Here is a 20,213-nt window from a genome sequence, read left to right on the forward strand (position 1 = left end):
ACGACGATCCGAACGTATCCTCTGCACGCCTCCCGAATAATCTTCCGAGTTGTTTTTTTTTCTTTTTTCTTTCTCCGTTTCCAAAGAACTGAAAATTCCAAGACCGCGATCGCTTCGGAAGTTCGGACGGTCCTTGAGATGAGATCCTCGAGGTGTACGTCGACGCCGCGTTATCCTGGCACTTTGTTGTTGGTAAAGAAAAGTGGCATCGATCCGGGGGAAAAATTAATGCGCGAAACAACGTCCCGGCTCAATATCAGGACCGCCGCTATTGGTGACACGTAATTTTTTGTTGTCACTGACAGGTGCAGGAGCAGCGGCTGGGTACGGTGCACCCGGTTAACCCGATAACGGAGGCGAACTAACGGCTGCAATCGTCTGGAAATATAGCGGTGTAATCGCGAGGCACCTAAAAATATTACTGTATCACGTCGCGACATTCGTAGATAACGTATGTATAAGTGCATACATTGCACGGATGTGACGCCGTGGGATCCGCTGAATGCCGGAAGGATTTTCTACGCCGGGGTCGTTTCCCTTCGTTTTTTTCTTTTGGTTTTTTCTCGTGCTTCTATCGCGTGACCGTTCTCGCGACAGAAAGGAAATGGAATAAGCGGCGAGTGATGGTCACGCTGAATTCCTAGAGAGAAGCAGACAACGTCATAAGGTACACGTATCTGCGACTACGAGCCGCTGGTACGTGTCCGCGAAGAAAATGGAACTGCAACGCGTACTTATATACTCGAAACGTCTGAATGTGAGTAACGGGTAACGGTCGACGAACGAGAGAGTTTCCGAGACTTTCTTGATGAGGTTCTTCTACGCGAATGATATACTCGGCAAGGATATCCTCGCTTCTGGCCAACACGGCGACGCGATTAAACCGAACGGCGATTAACCATTTTCCATCATCTTCCACCTGGAGGCAGCCGACAAAACGTTCGGGGGTGACGTCGTCGAGCATCGATATATTGTTGTACCTGTCACGGCTTTTCCCTTGCCCGAGGTGCGCCCCTGACCCAGTCTTTCCGCCGGTAGCGAAGGTTCGGAACTTCTGGTGGGTCGGATACTCGACGCCCGCTGACGTCGCACTACGTGACGGTATAATGGCCCTTGTCCCTACCCCCGTCCCCCCGTCCCCCCGTCGCCCCAACCTCTTTTCCCTTCGCGCGTTTTTACTTCCCCTTGCATTCTACTCGCTCGCTTCCACCCTTTCCGCGTTCCTCTCGACTCGGATACCGGTACGTTGTACCGTTCAACGTTCGGAGTGAGATGGAACCTCGCCGACCGACGGAGCGCGTTTCTCCCCCCAAATCTGCTTAGCAGGCCACCGCGACCTTTCACCTCGTATTTAACTGGTTCTTCAGAAGCGTTAAACCCACCTGGGAAACCGGACGTCAAACGAAAAGTTCGGGGCTAAATGTTCCTTTTAATCTTTTTTGTTGTTTGTGTACTCCGTCGTGGCGTTGAAGTATCGATCCGATCCCCCCGGATCGACCGCGCGCTCTCAAATTCATCTCGTCGATCGGGATGAGGTCGGCGAATCTTTGAGCCCACCGGATTTTACAGCGAGCCACAAAGTTGAAACAACGAACGAATCGATGATCGTATTTCGCGCGACGGTTGATCATGTGATTCGCGTCTGGAACGTGCTCGTGAAACGTTCGTTCAATTAAGAGAACGATGACGAAAATTCATCCCTTCGACCGGAGTTATGTAATTTCCGTACCGTCAGCGCAGCTCATTGCAGATGCGCAGGTGTCGGAGTTTGTGATCCGCTGCACCCTCCCGACGATCCGATGCAGGTTACCATAAATTTTGATTTTTCAACGTCACGATATTCCCGAAGGGCGTAGAAATTCAGGGTGGAATAAACGGCGGAGTGAATGATACGGATGCAATTATTTGCGCCTTTTCATTGTTTCGGAATGCCGACTCGCGGGTCGGACTCCGGATTCCGGAGTCCCTTTAGAATTTACGTCTCTATAAAGTTGGTGCGGAGGGTTTGATCTCCTTTTCCATTCTTCTCCGGCGAACGTCAATCCGGCATGGCGCGCGGATAACCGTCAAAGTGAATCTCCAAATCCCTTCCAATCACTTTGGCGGTTTACTGCGTGCGCCCCGCGCCGAGGTTCAATATTTTGAAAATCACGGACGTTAATAAACCAAGATATTAAAAAAACGTCCAAAACTTTTTCATCTCACTTTCAGACTTCTTAGAAATTGACTTATAAATAAGAAGAATATTTCACAACTCCGTTCACACGGCGAGACTCGCTTCTCTTTTTCTTTTTTTTTTTTTTCTTTTTTTTCTCCATAAAGCTGATTATGTCCCTGAAAAGAATTATTGGCACAAAGAAATGAATTCCAAAGTATATGTGATACGATGAAAAAAAATTTCTCGCTTTTTTCCGCAGATACAACCGAATGAATGACGGGACGAGAACTCGCCGCCGAACATCGTGCCGACGAAAACGTGATGTCGAAATAAAGATGAAATTTCAGGAAGGAAAAATCATCAAACGGATGTCGAGATCGGTCTTGAAGAATGCCCGGGGGCCACGAACACGGAGTAATAGCGAAATACGAACCGACCCGTATCTCTTTGACGTAACCAGCCCACGAAATTCTCAGTAAGATAAGAAAAACGAAAGATGAATCGAAGTAAACATAAAACACACCTGAAATCAACGAATATCGGGGTGCTCGATAACATATATTCCGCAAATGTGACCAAAAGTTAAAATAGTAGAATAGCCACGATACGAGTTGTATTGCAAATTTTGTTTCTCGAGTGGGAAGAAGAATACGGGATGACTCTTGGGTAGAAAATAGGGTCACATAATATGTATACCTATCCCAATGGCGCGGTCTTATTGCATCTTGAATTCCTTTGCTAGTTGGAACAAGGTGCTTGCGGACGCTTGTTAAAATCTTGCAAAGAATGCCGTCGCTGATTGGCAGGTGCCCGAGTGGAGTTGGTAAGCGTACCTCGAGTACGTGAAACGAGATGAGGAAAAAAAAAAAAAACAACAACGAAGGTGAAAGAATGGCGAGCGAATTTCTTTCCAGCTCGTATACGGCGCCCAGAGGCGATTCGCGATGAGGTAAAATCGATTCGGGATCGATAAGAGTCTCTGAATTCACCTGAAAATTCGTACCTCGTCGACGCCTATATGTATATACACTTGTCGGTTTTCTGCATCATTCGTAACACCGAGTTACATGTATATACTTTACCTAGGTTCGAAGGTACCTACAAATGCACAGCCAGTGGCGGCAGCAGTTCGTGCAATCGGTTTCCTCTTTGTCAAAGGGAAACGTGATACAACTGCAACAGATGTGCCGGGAGATTGGAAAATAGTCCCTACGTACATTCGGCGGCGTAGAATGTTTTCTACCAATCTCCAAATACTTTACATTCCTTATTTGTCTGAGAGACGGTCTAGTTCGCCACCGCCACGTTTGTGGAACGGTAGCTGCGGGACACGCAGGGGATCATTCTCATTATTGAGGATGACAAATTTTTTAAGATCTAATCGGATCCGCTCGGATTCGTAGTCGGATTATGGTAAATCTTGTAAGGTCCGGTTCGATCCGATCGGACTTATTAAGATTGAATCGGAGAGAGAGAGAGACAGATCTGGTTAGATCGATACGATTTCGCTGTACACCGGATGAAAGTGAATCTCTAGTTGTGTCTCGGAGAAATTTGGAAAATCGAAGGTAAGGTGAGTCGAATGGTTGAATTTGCTCAATGTAGATATAGACGTTACGGTATTCCTATAACCTCAGTTATTCGAGCTCAATTCCTGGGTGCACTAGAGTGCACTACCGACTGAAGGCAAATATGAAGAGAGAATGTGCAAATAAGGATCGTGTTTGTTCAAGAAGAAGGTTCCTAAAAGACTATCTGATCCTCTTTGAGTGGTACTTGTTTCATGATACCGATAATCAAAATGAAGAAACCCCTAAACTGAAATACATCCCATCCTCATACGAGTATATTTCGAGCCGTTTCGAGAATCACAAGAGTAGGTACTTATTTCCCTATATCGTTCACCAATTTTCCAAGATCAAGGTAAGGAAAAAAAAAGCTGATCTTTGCCAAAGTCAAGTTTGGTAGCTCGGACAACAGAGAGAAAAAAAAATATCCTTTCGATCGAACTCCTCCATTCCCTAACAGGAAGAATCCACAATTTCACTGATAATTAATTTTACTTATCCTAGCCATTATATAACTTTCCACGAAACTGTGCGGTCTGGATGCAATCGCTGTGATTACGGTGCTGCAGGTAATTTATAAAGTTTCAAGGGTATGGTCAACATACATAATAAATATCTGATACGAATCCCCGCCTTTTACGTAACCGCGGGGAAGTGGCGCGTGTAATCAAAAGTTCCGAGACCGGCTTCACATCTTTCGTTCCACGCATCTCGATAGTATCGGACCGCCGTAATAATGGCCACCGCAGCTGTAGCTCGACTCTTGTTTGGCGGGGTTCCACGAGTATCAAGGAATCTGTCACAATTTTCATCCCTCAAGTTTTACTCGAGTGTGTACAAAATAAGTTAAAATCAATGCTTTGCAATCCCATCTGAACTGACAATAAATGTAATCCTTCGTCGGTCAACGATCGAATTGTCTTTACAATGAAATCAAAGATCAGGTCAATGATATCTGTTCTGCACAGTGGATGATGTATTGCCGTTATCACTTACCAATAATGATTTAAATGATACGCGGTTCGTAGAAAATTATTCTGTGAAGCTGGATGATCTCTTCTGCTAAAGATACGAACATGCGGTCATTACCTGCTGATTTTAGAGCCCAAAATATAATGATGCGAAATTAGAAAAAAATTATAGAGCGAAGAAAACGAGAAACGCGCGCGTGCCATGCTAGTTATTGTAAAATTTAAATAAGAATCATAAATTTGATCGAATATTCGATGATCGAAAAAAACGCTTCACTGGACTGCGATTTTTTTCGGATCGATGTATGAAAAACGAATTTTTTAATGCGAACTTTCACGCAGGTGACCTCTGCACGTACCGACCGCAAGCTCCGAAGTAAAATTTTCTGCAAGCTCTCGTCCTCGGTTACCTTGTGAAGTCTCCGAAATCACAACCGACCGTTCGTTCACCGACCGTTGAAAAAGTTGGACCGTTGAATTCTCTGGTTACCTACCCCAGAAGTTATCTGCGGGAAAATTTTAACAAATATTACCTTGATCGGCGAATGATCCAGGGAAACGACGATGAAAAAAGGCTTGCACAAGCTTCCTTCCTGAAATAAAAAACAAAAAAATTGGCACCAATTCCGCAGTAGTATAATAAATTAGGCAAAAACTTTTTGCGATAATGTAAGTCTACATAAATCCCACTTTTGGCAGGGCTGAAAAACCTTGGCCTTCAGAGAAGTAATAAATTACAAAAGTATAAAGCCCTGTGCTAAAAAAGACCTTAGGCTCGAGACGAACACGGTTCAGTTTCTGTGACAGCCTGTCTTAATTTTTTACGTTTCCTTTTTTGGCTCTGGCAATCGCAGAGAATATTGAACGAAGTATAACTGCGGTCGAACTAAAGGGGTGCAAAGGAAACGAATTTCGCAGCTATAATTCGATGCACTTGGCTGCCGGTTAGGAACGCATAATACTTTTTTTTTTAGTATAGCGCGAACAGGGTGCTCGCTATTCAACGCAAAAAGTAACGCTGTCTCTCCAATAAAGAGACCGTGAAATCATTCGAGCAGTCAGTCGACGGCCGTTCGAAGCGAATTTTGAAAGCAATTCGAAGAAAGCATCCAAAAAATTAGAGGTGTCGATTTCGTTCGCCATTGTCCTGCATTATTTTCGATAATGTATCTATGATCGTGCGACAGGTCACGCGGTTCTCCGTTCGACTACGTAACTCGAATACCTGAGTAAAGACGTTTCCGATAATTGTAAATGTGTGTGTGTGTGTGTGCGTGCGTGTGTGGATATTAGGGTGCAAAGAAAAGTCACGTGTCGCCGCTTTTTTCAATTACCTTATACCTGCGGACAGCGCGGGACTGCGGTGACTCGAGCGAATGAAACCCCTCATAAAATAACCAGCGTCCCTAGGTGCATTAAGAATGAAAGCTGGCGTTCATTCAGTCGACTTGACGTAGGCGGCTGACCCTCCTCGGTGCAGGGCGACTTCTACTACTGCCGGATTTCTCACCTCATTTCGAACGCCGGAACGCCCGGCTACGTGACGGAATAACTTAATTTTTTTTTTTTTTTAACGGCAATCTAGTGCGGCGAATTGGCAATCGTCAATATAGTCAAATCGGTATAATTAGTAAGAAAGTGAGCGATAATTAGTGTTCCTATGAATCGTCCGGAGCGTTTCAACGTCTTGTGGGAGATGGGGGAAAGGAAGATCGTTTCGGAAAATTTTTTTCATTCGCGAAGCAAAATTTCACCGGACAGTGAGGCGGACAATTTTTTAGAGTGATCATTTTTCAAGGCAAGTAATCGCCGATAATTATCCAAGTTATTTTGTAGTCCATTTTTTTTTTTTTTTTGGTTTCATTTTGAATGTAGGGTGTGCAGAAATACAACGCGAAGAATAATCGAAGGTCGCGTAAGCTTGCAATCCAATTATTGTGCAACAGGGAGCGCCTGCATTCACACATCTGGTATGATAAAAAATAAAAGAAAGTAGTCTTTACAAACGTAGATTTGGTGCCAAAATAGACTATTTTCAGTGTAATATGTTTTTTCGATAGACGTGACCGCTGGCACAGTGCCCCATTCTATCGTTTTGCATTTTATTTTCTCTCCTGCCTGACTTATAGCTGGAACGGAATATCGTCACATAGTCATATATTTAATACAACTATACGTCATCTTGAATTACTTTCTCCGATGATTGGCTTTTATCTTCGTATGAAGTGCGCAATTTTGCCTTGAAATTAATTGCTACGGTTTCACGCATGTGTCGAGTGGGTAAACAGAGGAGATCTTGCGAACAAACAGCTGACTGCTGCGTACTACAGCGTAAAGTGCATAAAACCATAAAGTTGCACTATAACAATTACCACCTTATCGAAACGGTGTATAGATAAAAGCAATTTCTCAATCCGTAAAGCTCATCGCGTTATGTTAACTTGTAGACGCATGTACGTATCCAACGACATTCCACCTTGGAATCTCAGGGGAGTCGGAGTTCGAGTTCGCGAATAGAAAAAAGTTAGAATACAACGAATTAAGAACCCGTATGATGTATATATCTAGATTTGGAAAAAAAAACGGGAACGAAAAAAGTATTTTCCAATAATTTAAAATACCGGAGTATGTGACGCCACGACAAGGTCATTTTACAATTATTATCTGCACTGGCGAACCGCCAACAAAATATAAGAACGTGGGGAACATTGAGAAGATTGGAAATCGCAACAGCGTATACGATATTCAGCGTGATTAATTGTAAATGATACAGATAGTTGAAAAGTGTACTCTGAGAGACCAGAAGAATGACGATAACCGAAGTACATGTTTAGGGGGCTGTAGATGATCCGGAAGAAAAATTTTCACCAAAGAACGAAGAATCTTCCGGTCTAATTTAAATTCATCGTGGGCTTGCATAAATTCGGTGGAAAAAGGCACTCCACGTGTTACCGAGCGCTGAATTATTTTGTCCGTTGTTTTTTTTTTGACCCGCAGAGAAGCCGTGGGCGAATATATCGACCGAGATATTCGTCGAGGGACAGGAAATAGACGAAAGTAGCCGTCCTAATTTTCATAGACTTATTCAGGTGAGTGCCCGAACCGTACATCTTACGAATCGAGTTTTAATTCTGTGCGAAAGCTTCACCAGGTTTCAAGGAAACTCCTGAAGAGGCTCGAGCGGTGGCTGGCGGTGCCGTTGAATCGACCTGTGCAGAATATACTTCGGTATCTAACGATTGTAATAGTTGCGCCATTCGACCTCTATTCATATATTTCCCGATATTTCGATCGGTTAGCCGAAATTCAATATTTTGCAAACACACGGGCGAAGGTCTGAGGTTGGATTCTCCCGTGGAATTTACCGGCGATTATCGACTATACGTCAGTTTCACGCGGACCTTAGTCCAGCTCAAGGTCAGGAAGTCAGTATCGGTAGCGGTGGATAAAAGTCCTTCGGAGGTCATGCGAGATTGGTAGAAAAAGTGTTCCGCGAGGTACACTTCATCGACGGTGGTCCACATCGAAAAGCCATTAGAATCGGCTTTTCAACAGCTATCGTTGCAGTACCAGGACACAGGACGTGAATTAAAACATGGAGGTCACGAGCGATCGCTGACATATTTGGGTCAATCCAAATTGGAAAACAAGCGTTGACATTATATGTATGTGAGCGAAATGAACGATGGAATTGCACCAGTTAACGGATATCACGTGATCATTTGATAATATCACCGCGTTTCAAATACTCCGCGTATAGCACGGCCGCTGAATTTTTTGATTTTAAATCCGATCCTCGCGTTTCTTTTTTTCTCCTATCCGGTAAATAGGTAACATGGCCGCGGTTCAAATTACACGGAGTCGTCAAAGCTCGCTGTAACAACACAGTGGACTTAATTTGAGAGAAACTAAAAAAACGCGGGGCAGATTACTCGCCTACAAGGTTCAGAGTGCAGTCATCCGGCCAGAAAAAAGTAAATAGATACCCTGCGCCACTGATCCCCAACGTCCTAGAGCGTGATATTTTCTAACGTTTTACGTGATTATACACGGTTTAAATTCGATCAAGACCTGATATCGTTAAATGCAGCTAACGAGAAGTAACGAGCCTCAGATTCGAAATTCATCACTTGCCGAGGAGGCGAGACAGATCAGATTAAAAGAAGGAATTTCTTTTTTCTACCACAGCCATTTAGAGATGTAAGATTTGAATTTTCCAAGTCTCGTGATATCCCGTAAAAAGAATGACTTGGATATAGTAATTTTCAATTTAATATTTCGAAAATGTAGTAAAATCCGGATTCTCGATTCGCGAAATCACGATATGCAAAGGGTGGAAAAACATTTGAATTTTTAGATTGGAGAAAAAAGAACAAAGATAAAATGACAGCGGATATCGGAGTGGCATTTGGTGTTGTGTAGTACCTGTGTGGATGTCTACCAGGAAGAGGAAATGATCGAGTGCAGTTTGTGTACACTTGAAGTGGCGAAGACATGGAAACTGTAATTGACGCAAGCGCAAAACTGTGAGCTTGCGAGGCTCCAAAGCTCCTTTGCAATCAATACGGCAATGGCCGACGTTGTTCGGCAGTCAGGGCTCGACCATCGGCGAAATACCACGTCATTAATTGCAGACCAGCGATCCTGGCCCTCAAAATTACTGAAATAAATAAATAATTGTCAGATATTTCGGGTGGCATATAAAAGCCCATTTAATCGACGCGGGTTGATCCGTATTCTTCTCTCATAATGAGGTGCCGATAACTCCCCTAGACGTACAGACTCGAGACAAGTGATTCTATATATCGAAGATAACTGACCGTGCGCAACAGTAGTGGGAATTGACCCCGGCATCGAAGATTCGCACCTCCGGTTGAACTTATAAATTTTTGAGACGTCATTTTGAGTCGGTAACAAGAGGAGGGTGCTGATTCGAAAATAGGGTGCAAAGTACCGAAGCGCTCCCGGAGCGTTTTACGAATCAAAATTAGTTCCGAGTCTGATTTGCAATCGGACAAGCGAGCAAGAATTTTCGTCCGCCTCTGTATCTCGAGAGAGGGTTGCGACAGAGATATAGTTTAAATTAGGGCGTGCAGGGAATAAAATTTCAGAAATAAATTGCACAGGATCGATAAGTAACGAAAAAGAAATAGAAAATAATTGTATCGAGGTGGTGAATTACAGAAGAATTTGAGAAAGAAGGAGAATAATAGCAGTGAAAGAGAAGCGAAACACGTGCGGCAACAGCAGCAGCAGCAGCAGCGGTTACTCTGAGAAATTTGTCGAGCGTAAAGTTTACCAAAATCGGTATTCTAAGTTTATTGAAAACAACGAGGATCCTCCAAATAGTATTTGGAGGTAGTCAAAAGTCGGACGCGAATTTACAAAAACACGCTCAAAACGGCAACCCGGCGACCCGTTTCGAGGGCCCCGCCATCCACCGCGCGAGACCGCGACCGACCTCGAAGTCCGGTTCCGCCTGCACTTCCTCTTTCATTAAGGAAGGCCTTGCGCCCCGTAAAATGGAGGAAAAATCATCCGCGCGATTTTCAGAGTACCTCTTTGCTAAAATGGGTGGGCAGGACGTATTGGCCTCGCAGGGTCCCCGTAAGGTGACCGCAGACACCAGGAAGTGGATACAGGATAATCTACTACTCCTAGTCACCCTCTCCGGGGTCCTCCTCGGCGTCATTCTGGGTGAGTCGCATCAAAAATCGTCGTCAATTTTATTTACAATCTTCCAGCTTTCTGCGCACGAATTAATTGATAAGTCAAAATTTTTGCTGCAAATTTTTTTCCTCCACTATTTCAAAATTAAAAAATTGTGAGGCCTTTCCTTTTTTTTGTTGGGCAAAGTTCGTCGGCGTGACGAAAGATATTTCGTCTATCAAATTTAATGTACATCAATCACTCGATAATAAATACGAATATAGATTCGTGCACGCGATAGCGACTCATCTAATCGTCTCGCCATCAAATCAATTGTGAACGATTAACCTGAGCTGACCCTCTGAGTCTGGATGCCGCAATTGAAATACTGGACAAGATTATTGGCGATTAAAAGCGAACAAGAATTGGCTTAAGTAATGTCAACTGGGACTATTTGATCCGATCAATCACCGAATTCTCGTTAATCTTAACATTTCCACACTGTCGCAATGCAAGAGGGTATTGCCTCTTACAATTTGATCAATCATGCTCGATTTAAATTTCGAACAATGAAATCTCAGGAACCTTGACTCGCGACCGAGATGATTCTTTGTCGTAAAATACGCCAGATTCGCAATATTCGTCGATTTTGTAATTTGCAATTTTCTGATGAGGCGGAAAAAGAAAAAAAATTTGGAAAACGGATCGACGACGTGACTCTAAAGCGCAACGCTTCCCGCACCCGAAGATTTACCTTTTTCAAATAAAACAACAGACCGTAAGTCAAACTCGGCTACAGAAAAAAAAGTTTGACATCGCACACCCAGGGTAGCGAACGACATTGTTCTCTTACGTGGCTTCTTTTTCCACCAATCGTAGAAGTGTTTGTCCTAGGACAACCCCACGTAGCTTTTCCAATTATCAACAAATTAAATGGGGCCGCGCGATTCGAAGCGAAGCGAAAAAAAAAAAATGAAATAAGAAATTGAAAAAGAAGTGAGAAGTAGAGTTGATGTACAACTATACGAGGTGGTTTTAGAAAACGTGGGAAGCTAACAAAGTTTGCTGATTAAAGTGTTGAATTTTGATTGACTTCTCGTTGAAAGTTTACACGAGTAAATTTCTTCACGTGTCGTAAGTGAGGTAATTGGGTGATATGATCCAGAGTATAAGGTTCGAGCTGGTATTTCTCGATTACGTAACATTCGAGCTTAAGGTTCGTTGCGAAACGGAAGAGCACGGCCGATCTTTCGGAAGGGCTTCCGTCAAATGTCGTGGCTACTTACATTAGTCGAAGAAAATCTCCAGCTCCACGCGATTATGATAGTTACGCAAAACGACGATTTACTCCTCACCTCTACGTTACGCACAAATTCCCTGATTTAACGATTCAATCTCCATTAAAAAACTTTTTCACGTAACTTTTAGTTTGTTCAATAAATTCCAACCACATCATACCGAACATCCCAAATATTAATTCTCTGTATTTCCCGGTATCGAGCTAATGAATAACCGACCGTCTATATATTATGAATTCGATCAACGAACCACGTGGAATAAATTTTCTCACGGTTACAACTCTGATCGCGAGTTATTGCCGGATTAGAGTACATAACCGGGGTGCATTTTGTATTGTAGGTATACCGAGGGATTATGAATTTGGGCTAATGATTCTGGCGATCTTCCAACGGGATTGAAAAGGCTGTTCGTAACACACGGCGTATTAGATCACGGTATAGAAAAAGAAAAAAAAATAATAATAAAAGCAGAGGACAACGGCTCTAAATCTCAGTAGCCATCGGAAAATCGTGCTCCGATCGAATTCCCGATATCCTCGGGCGTCTCGGATATGTTATTGCTGGACACTTCGGAGCTCTCGAATAAATCGATGATCTCGTAGCTCTTGAAGTCAATCATGAACCGAGGAAAATTTTTTCTTTTTTCTCTCTCTATTTTGCGACCGACTTGATGACTTTTCCTCGCGACTGACCAGGACGAGGTATTATAGCGTTGGAAATTCTCTCCGTAGAGAAACTGTGCAGTGTTCTGTACAGTCGGTACTTGAGAATTATGCAAGTGGACGTCAAGTCTTGCTCCAATTTTTTTTGAATGACGTTAACACTCAATATTCTCGAGTGTTGAACTCCTATGAACTGGAAAATATGTCATCTGCCATATTTTCGGATGGTCTGAAACCTCGGCAATGTCGCGAACAGGAAATGGAGATCGTCTAATTTAGATTGCGGGGATCAAGAGCACCTTTGTGAGGCGAAATTTGACATCGTTTTTTTTTTGATTTATTCATTCACAGGATTTGGATTACGTCCTCTCGGCCTGGGGGAGAGCGCTGTGATGCTCATCAGTTATCCTGGAGAACTTTTTATGAGATTGCTTAAGTTGATGATTCTTCCACTGGTGATTGCCAGTTTGATATCAGGTGGGTTCAACAGATTATCTTGAATGTACGTGAAATCAAGCGAAATTGAATCGGTGTATTGCGCAGAAAAATTTCGACCGACGATCGATGCTCACCGTAAAACACACGTAATTTTCGTAATTGAATTTCAAATTGAGTGGCCAACAGTTGGATTAAATCGGGGTGGAAATCTGTGACACGACAAATGACCTAATTAATTCGTTATACCCTTGATCAGTTGCGCAACCTACTAGTCATCGAATTATTGGAACGTTTCATCCATTGATCGGACCTTTTGTGTTACGTAAAGGTTGTCATGTTTCTTGATTCGCCGCGTGGCTGAGGCGGGAAAATAATAATTCATGAAAATTTATTATCAGTGAAATAATTATCTTCTGTAAAGTACCATTCACCTGTGTCTCATAACGGTATATTTTCTAACTAGTATCATAGATATTAGTATCAATGTGATGTCAAGTTGAAAAATTTTCAGACCCTACGATATAGATGAGTAACTAGTTGTGTACGCGCGGACAGGGGATACGCTTATATTGATTCCAATATTAGAAATTATCTTATCTATAATTCAGCGTAATATTGGATTTCTGTTCGCAACAGACAGGCTTGTATAGCCCCGGTGCTTCATAATGTGCATTGCTTTCTCGACGAATAGCGCATTTACAAAGAAGTCGAAGCTACACAATGAAACATCGCATAGAACGCGCTGAGCTTTCACAACTGCCGGTGCTTTGGAATTATTTCTCTTATTAAAAATCCATTATGTGCCTTTTAATATACCTTTCTCTATTATCTAACTGTTGACTGTATTGTGTCGTAATTACTCTTCCATATAATGAACTTCCCATCGACCTTGAACTTAAAAAAAAATCCGTCTTATTGTCGGGTAATTGAATCAAATACTCGATCAATCTGGTGATATCGTCTAGTAGTTTTTGAAAGAAGCTTTTTGATAAAAAAAAAAAACAAATCGCTCGAAAAATTTCTCCTATTCAACCAAAACTGTTTGCGGATGTTCCTCAGGGTCGGCGAGTCTGAACGCTCGTATGAACGGAAAAATAGCAGTGAGAACTCTAGTGTATTTCATCTTGACTTCGCTTTTGAACGCGATATTGGGGGTGGCTCTTGTGCTCGTGATTCATCCCGGTGATCCTGGCCTACGTGATTCTTCGTTACCTTCATCGCACGCAAGAGTTGTCAATATTATGGACAGTTTGCTGGACTTGGGAAGGTAAGACCGATGGCTTTATGCAGTTTTAAATTTTTCTTCATCGAAGAAGATGAATGAACGAATACGAGTATCAAAAGCTTTTCATGAAGCCCCTACCATCTATATGTCATAATAGTTTCAACGGGATTGACGTGAGTCCTCAAATGTCGGATAACGCGGGTAATAAGAAACAGGAAACTCCTCGACTTTGAGCATCGTAGTAAAAAATTCTGTCTTTTCTGGAACGAGCTTTCATAGAGTGCAGGAATAAACCGTTGCACGACGACAAGGCGCGTAGTAGTCGATCGAGTACACGCCGTACTTCAATTTCACTTTGTAAAAGATACTCGTGACGTATAAATTATTCATAAAAATGACCGAAGAAAAACATGGATCACAATCGCGATATCGGCGATATTGACAGCGTTGAACACGAGACCCATATTTCGTAGCCATTCCGGAATCGATGCAGCATTCTATATCTGAAATCCATTCCCATCAATTCACTCGATCCAACGACGGATACCGCGGCGTTGGCATTATTTCCGGTTCCACAGGTTCAAACTTTTACCGATAAGCGTCCGCCTCGCTTCCGTCCTCCGATGACCTTTCTCGGGACGGACAAGATACGAGTCGACCTTGACTTTTTGAGAGAAAAAGAGAAGAAGGCGAATTCAAAGTACCGAAATCTTGAAGAGCAAGGGTGACGCGCGCGGCGCGGAAGGGAATGATGAAAAATTCTTAAAAGAACGTATGAAGGTGTCACCTGGTGTGCGAATGCTTATTCGCTATTATTATTAGGTACTCCAGCGCATCGTTGAAAATTGTTGCCCTGGCGTAGGTCCGAAACACAGATATCGATTCTTGACTGGTTCTCATTTTACCGTATTTTACGTGGCCCCCAGAAGTCCGTTTTATTCAGGTGCGTCGCAGCTGTGAATACAGCTGAAGCTTTGCGAAGCCCTGAAGTTTCCGGCATGTAGCTGAGTCTGCCAATAAAGGGAGAGGGTAGACGTCATTGGGTCGCGCAATGTATGCCCTTAGGATCAAAGCCGGATCTTTCGAATGAACGAATCTGTGTCACAGCACGTCGTAGTAGGACTTCTGAGTAGGTGCGCGGGAAAAATGCAGGGTAAAAAATTGAAAGCGACCCCAATTTTCCAATATTCATTTCTCGTCCCCTGGGATCCGGACGGTACGTGCAATCCGACAACACGTATCAACGTTTGTTCGCATAACTCGACGAGCTCTATTTCATTTTTTTTCTCTGCGAATTCTTCGGCTCGGAATAATTTGCAATCAACTTGCTCGGATTTTTTTTTTTTTTTTTCTCCAACAAACCAGCTGCAGATGCAGTTTCGGACGAGAATCTGCCATCGGATAATTTCAGATAATTACTCGTCTAAATTTCGAAAGGCGGATTTTTCGTCGATCTTCGTAGTTACTTTCTATCCGAGACCAGCTTCACAAGTAAGCACGAATGTAGCCACCCGTTCTAATTTACTTGAATTCATCTGCTTTAATAGAGATGCATCCTTCGCGAGTTTCTGTATTATTGGAAAGAGGATTTTACGTATAATGTCATTTGTGAAAAACTTAGTCAAATATCATTCTTTTGCAAAATAAACGAAGTTGGATGAAGTGAATCATAAGTAGTAATAGCTTCGCAATCTCTGTACTTACATCACAGAAAATCTACTTAAAACTTCGCTCGCCAATATCTGATTAGCGCCATTCTATTGATATTCTTTTGCTTCTAGGAGAAGCGCTATTATCATCTCTTATCGTTGATTTACTTCCTAGCACTGCCGAATTAGCAAGTTTTCTCTTGTTGAAGTTTTTATTCCAATTGTCCGAACGGAATACAATGAGAAAATGTTATATTCTATGCTCGACGTTTCTTTTGTTCGCAGAAACATGTTTCCAGATAATCTGTTCCAAGCAGCCTTCCAACAGGTTAGTTGACGACGAACACTCGAGTTTCAATGGATCTTGAAGCCTTTTTCATCCCTAGCTTCAAAATTTTTCTCTTATTATTCAGGCGCACACCGTTTACGTTCCGAAACGGCAGTCGATTCTGAACGACTCGGTAAGCGTTCCAGCGGAGGACCTGCCGGAAGAGGAACTTACCAGGGTTGTCCAGTACCGAAGTGGGACCAACACTCTAGGCATCGTATTCTTCTGTTTAGTGTTTGGAACATTTTTGGGAACCCTTGGTGAAAAGGGCAAAGTTGTGATAGACTTTTTCAAGGCCGTCTTCGAGGTCATCATGCGGATGGTTTCCAGCGTGATGTGGTAATTTGACACGATTCGACCTCGGCGATACTTGAAAAGTTCGAACCATTAAAATTGGTTCTCATATGACAGGTTGACGCCCCTCGGAATAACGTCGGTGATCGCCGGAAAAATCCTTGGCGTTGATGACCTTGGATTGGTGATGTCACAGCTGGCTTGGTTCATCGTTACCGTCGTTGTCGGTGTCTTCTTCTACCAGCTGGTTATCATGCAGCTCATCTACCTCGCCTTTGTTCGAAAGAATCCCTTTAAGTTCTACGCGGGTCTCGCCCAGGGTACCCTCACCGCCTTCGCAATGGCATCAACGTGAGTCCTCGGCCATCCAACAACCCCCTAATCGTACCTATCGCCTGCCTCCCAGGGCCTCGGGGATTTATTTCTGTTTTTGGTGAATTTTAACTCACCAATTACTCGATCTAGTTTTCGAACTTCGACGAAGTACTCAGGTCTTCTGAAGAGTTCGATCCGTAAAAATTCGAAAATTTATCCGATTGTTACCGATTTTGGGAGTGTGTTACAGCGTATAACGTAGAAGAGGCTTTGCGAGGCTGCGGTGTTCCCTTGTCCGTTCCTTTCGGCCGAGCTTTGCACACCGTATAATCCGAGGGTCTCAATTGGAGATTCGAAAATGATCAAATGAGATGCGGTCAGTTGGATAATACGCTGTGAAATGCTCCGACCGTTTCCCTCAACCCTAATATGGCCATCCAAGACAATCGATCGATCACATTGGGGGATATTGTTCCGTCCCCGAGAGGTATGCAGTTCCGGGTGATACTTAGAATGCTGATCCGAGAGTCCTATAACTTTTATTTATCAACAGAGTTTGCAAATTTCATCCCTCCGAACGACGCGACGACAATTTGCAAACTTTGAGGCAAAAGATATTTTTTGAATGCTCGAAGCTTATCTGAGAAAAAATGAACGAGAAATCTCTTCATTGTCGAAAGTGACTGGTCGAGAAAAATTTTTAGGTCGGAGATCGGCAAACTCCGTAACACCTGGACTGATTTTAGTATGGAGGTTCTGGCTTGTGGGTTCCGAAGCGAGGACCTTCACACCGCTGCAACAGAAAAAATGACCTAACTATAATTCTCGAGACAGATATAATGTGAAAACCTGAATAAGTGTAAAACTGGGAAAATATTGTTTGTTCGCGTAGACTGATCTACTCTCTGCAGGCTGGTGATGTTTGGTGTTGATGATGGCGAGCAGAGGAGAACTTCCCAAGACTTTCAAGGTCACGTGTAACAACGATCATTTCCCCAGTTTAATCATATACACGTATATAATCTGTGACTATACTCATACTTTGCAATCATACGTCCTTGTCCCAACTTTTCATTCCAACAATTAAAACCTAACTTATACTCTACCAACTTCATATAATCAGTAATTAGCCTCTTGACCTTGTAAATAATAGAAGTCAGTAGTTTCGCATCTAAATTTGAAACTAATTCGATTCGACTCAGCGTAACACTATTCCGTGGGAAGGGAGTCTAGAAAAATTTTTTGGGTATCTCTTTTCTTTTGGTTTATAAGACACCTCCTGAGACTAAACTTTCCTCGTCCCGCATCAGTATCCTAAACATAAATCGTCTTAACTATAATCTCATTAACTCAACATGTATTGTGTGTGGATTAACTTTTTCCAGAAAGCGTACAGTACTGAACTGACAAGAGTCAGTGTCTGAACATACTATATGGTATCATGATGATGTATTAGAATGCAGGATGCGGCCATTTGCAGGTGGTCTCTAAGGGTTTTGGTAAGTAAATGGCCGCAGATTAAAAAAATATATATTTGTCTGTTACAGGAGAGCGAAGAGACCACATCGATACTGAGAAGAAAATCAATTAATTATTTAATGAAGTGTTGAATTTCAGTTTAATTAACATGGGCATTCTGGCTGCTATCTAAATCCACTAACTAGGCTCGAGTCTTCAAATTCATTTGAATGATCTTCCATTATCTTTTGTTTTCGTCCACCTTCTCTATCGAAAAATTTTTTATTTGAATTGTAACTCACTTGCCATAAACGCAAGAAATCATTTTTCAGCAGTTTAAACTCGTGGTTAAACTTCTGTGCGTAAATTTAGGACAAAAAAAAATGGTTCAATTGAAATTTCAAATAATCAGTTTTCGTGATTTTTACAAGCGTAAAAAAAAAATTAACGCCAGAGCAAGTATACCAATCAATATTAAAAAAAAACAATCGAAAACAAAGCCAGAATGGCCTCGCCCCCCAGGGCCATTTACAGAGAGATATTTAGTCAGCGATACATGAAAACCCCTCAAAGAACGGCATACTTCGTAGATTTTTCTAACATATTTTCGTACAGGGCCGCCGCCCTTCCCGTCACTTTTCGCCTGATGAACGAAAAGCTTCGTGTCGATCCCAGGATAACGAGATTCGTCCTTCCCATCGGATGCAATATAAATATGGATGGGACGGCGCTCTTCGTCGCCGTTGCCAGCATCTTTATTGCTCAAATGAACGGAATTCAGCTAGGATTTGGCGAGATCATCACCGTAATGTGAGTAAATCAATCGACGTTATTTTCTCTTTCTTCGTTGCAAGTAATAATTTTTCTATTCGGCAGACTTACTTCAACAGCCGCTTCCGTGTCATCGGCATCCGTACCTAGCGCAGCACTCGTACTTCTTTTAGTAGTTCTTAGCGCAATTGACGCTCCTGTTCAGGACGTTTCGCTCCTCTTCGCAATTGATTGGTTTGTGTGAGTATACGGAAATTTAGAAATATTCCATTTTCAAATATGCTGAACTAATCTGAGGCTCGTAATTTTTCTACATAGCGATCGTGTTCGCACTACAAACAACATGTTGGGCGATTGTTACGCAGCAGCAGTCGTGGAACAGTTATCAAAAAAGGAGCTCATGGCGGTCGACGCTGCTGCGTACCAGGTGAAAATTAATTCAATATTTCAAGCATTGAATCTCCCTTTCCTGTGATCAATGTAATAACTATTCTTTATTTCTCTCTTTCTCTCTCTTCGAATTTCAACAGTCCGACACTGTCCTACCAACGACGATTGCGAACGGTTGCATTTCGGCGAGTAGAGTACCGGATCCAGACACGGTGATAGTGGAGATGCAAGACGAGTCGAAGATAAACGGCATCGCCAAGTAAACAAACTTGTTGGTAGGGCTAGGCTTACACCTACGATTTCGAGTTCCAGTATTTATTATCTGTAGAATAATTAGCAGTGAACGTTGACAAAGAATCATTATTAGTTGTACCTTGACAATATCTTTGTGGACCAGTCATCTCTCAGTTGATGACTGGTCCAAACTCAAAGATGCTTAAAATTTTTTAGTTGTATACGCTGTTGATTATTTTGTCTTTTTCAACTTTTGTTTCCATTCTAACAGTGGTTCGGCAGCGAGAGTAAGAAGAACGATCAGCGAGGAGGCCGTTTGACGAAATTGTTCCAGATGTATTTGTACCTATAGATTATATGTTTAGTCGGTTTTGAAGTATACGATAGCACTTTTATTAAAAACGCTATCACTTGTTCACGGGCTGGAAGGGTATACGTTATACAATAATTCTTGGTACGAGTGATTGTTTTTTGTATGAAATTTAGTCTCCTCACAGGCGACAGCTAAGCAAAGCCAGGTAGAGCAAAAATGTTTGATGTTAAGTAAGTTCGTATGTATAATAGACCTAGAATCTTTGCTACGAGTAAAACTATAATTGTATTCAATAGTCTTCGTTTTTTTTCTTCATACACTTATATCGCAAAGAGAGGGACCTACAAACTTAAAGAACAATAATATTCAACATGGTATTATACTCCTCTTGTAAGTGCACAGGTATAATTACATCCGTAAAATATCACTCTTATTGTACTAAATTTTGCGTATCAAATTTGAATGAACGAAAAGTGCACTTTTTTACAAGCA

At 42.4% G+C, this 20,213-nt stretch overlaps 1 protein-coding gene across 7 annotated transcripts; it reads left to right on the top strand.

Annotated features, from left to right (window-relative positions):
• The first annotated feature begins 6,175 nt into the window (after nt 1-6,175).
• LOC105684644 (excitatory amino acid transporter) lies at nt 6,176-20,014 on the top strand. Of its 7 annotated transcripts, none has more exons than XM_048649857.1 (13): nt 6,176-6,495; nt 7,695-7,786; nt 10,251-10,394; nt 12,658-12,783; nt 13,804-14,011; nt 15,904-15,946; nt 16,032-16,285; nt 16,358-16,591; nt 18,629-18,823; nt 18,890-19,024; nt 19,103-19,211; nt 19,315-19,433; nt 19,680-20,014. In XM_048649857.1, the coding sequence occupies exons 3-13, from the start codon at nt 10,268-10,270 to the stop codon at nt 19,726-19,728; spliced, it is 1,599 nt and encodes a 532-aa protein (XP_048505814.1). In that variant the 5' UTR covers nt 6,176-6,495; nt 7,695-7,786; nt 10,251-10,267; the 3' UTR covers nt 19,729-20,014. The 7 variants fall into 7 exon arrangements, with proteins under 7 accessions (XP_048505814.1, XP_048505813.1, XP_048505815.1 ...); XM_048649856.1 differs by lacking the exon at nt 6,176-6,495 and adding an exon at nt 7,146-7,457 and having other exon boundaries at nt 7,532-7,786; XM_048649858.1 differs by lacking the exon at nt 6,176-6,495 and adding an exon at nt 7,146-7,342.
• The last annotated feature ends 199 nt before the right edge of the window (nt 20,015-20,213 follow it).

This window comes from Athalia rosae, chromosome 2 (assembly GCF_917208135.1).
Source record: "Athalia rosae chromosome 2, iyAthRosa1.1, whole genome shotgun sequence".
Classification (NCBI taxonomy): domain Eukaryota; kingdom Metazoa; phylum Arthropoda; class Insecta; order Hymenoptera; family Athaliidae; genus Athalia; species Athalia rosae.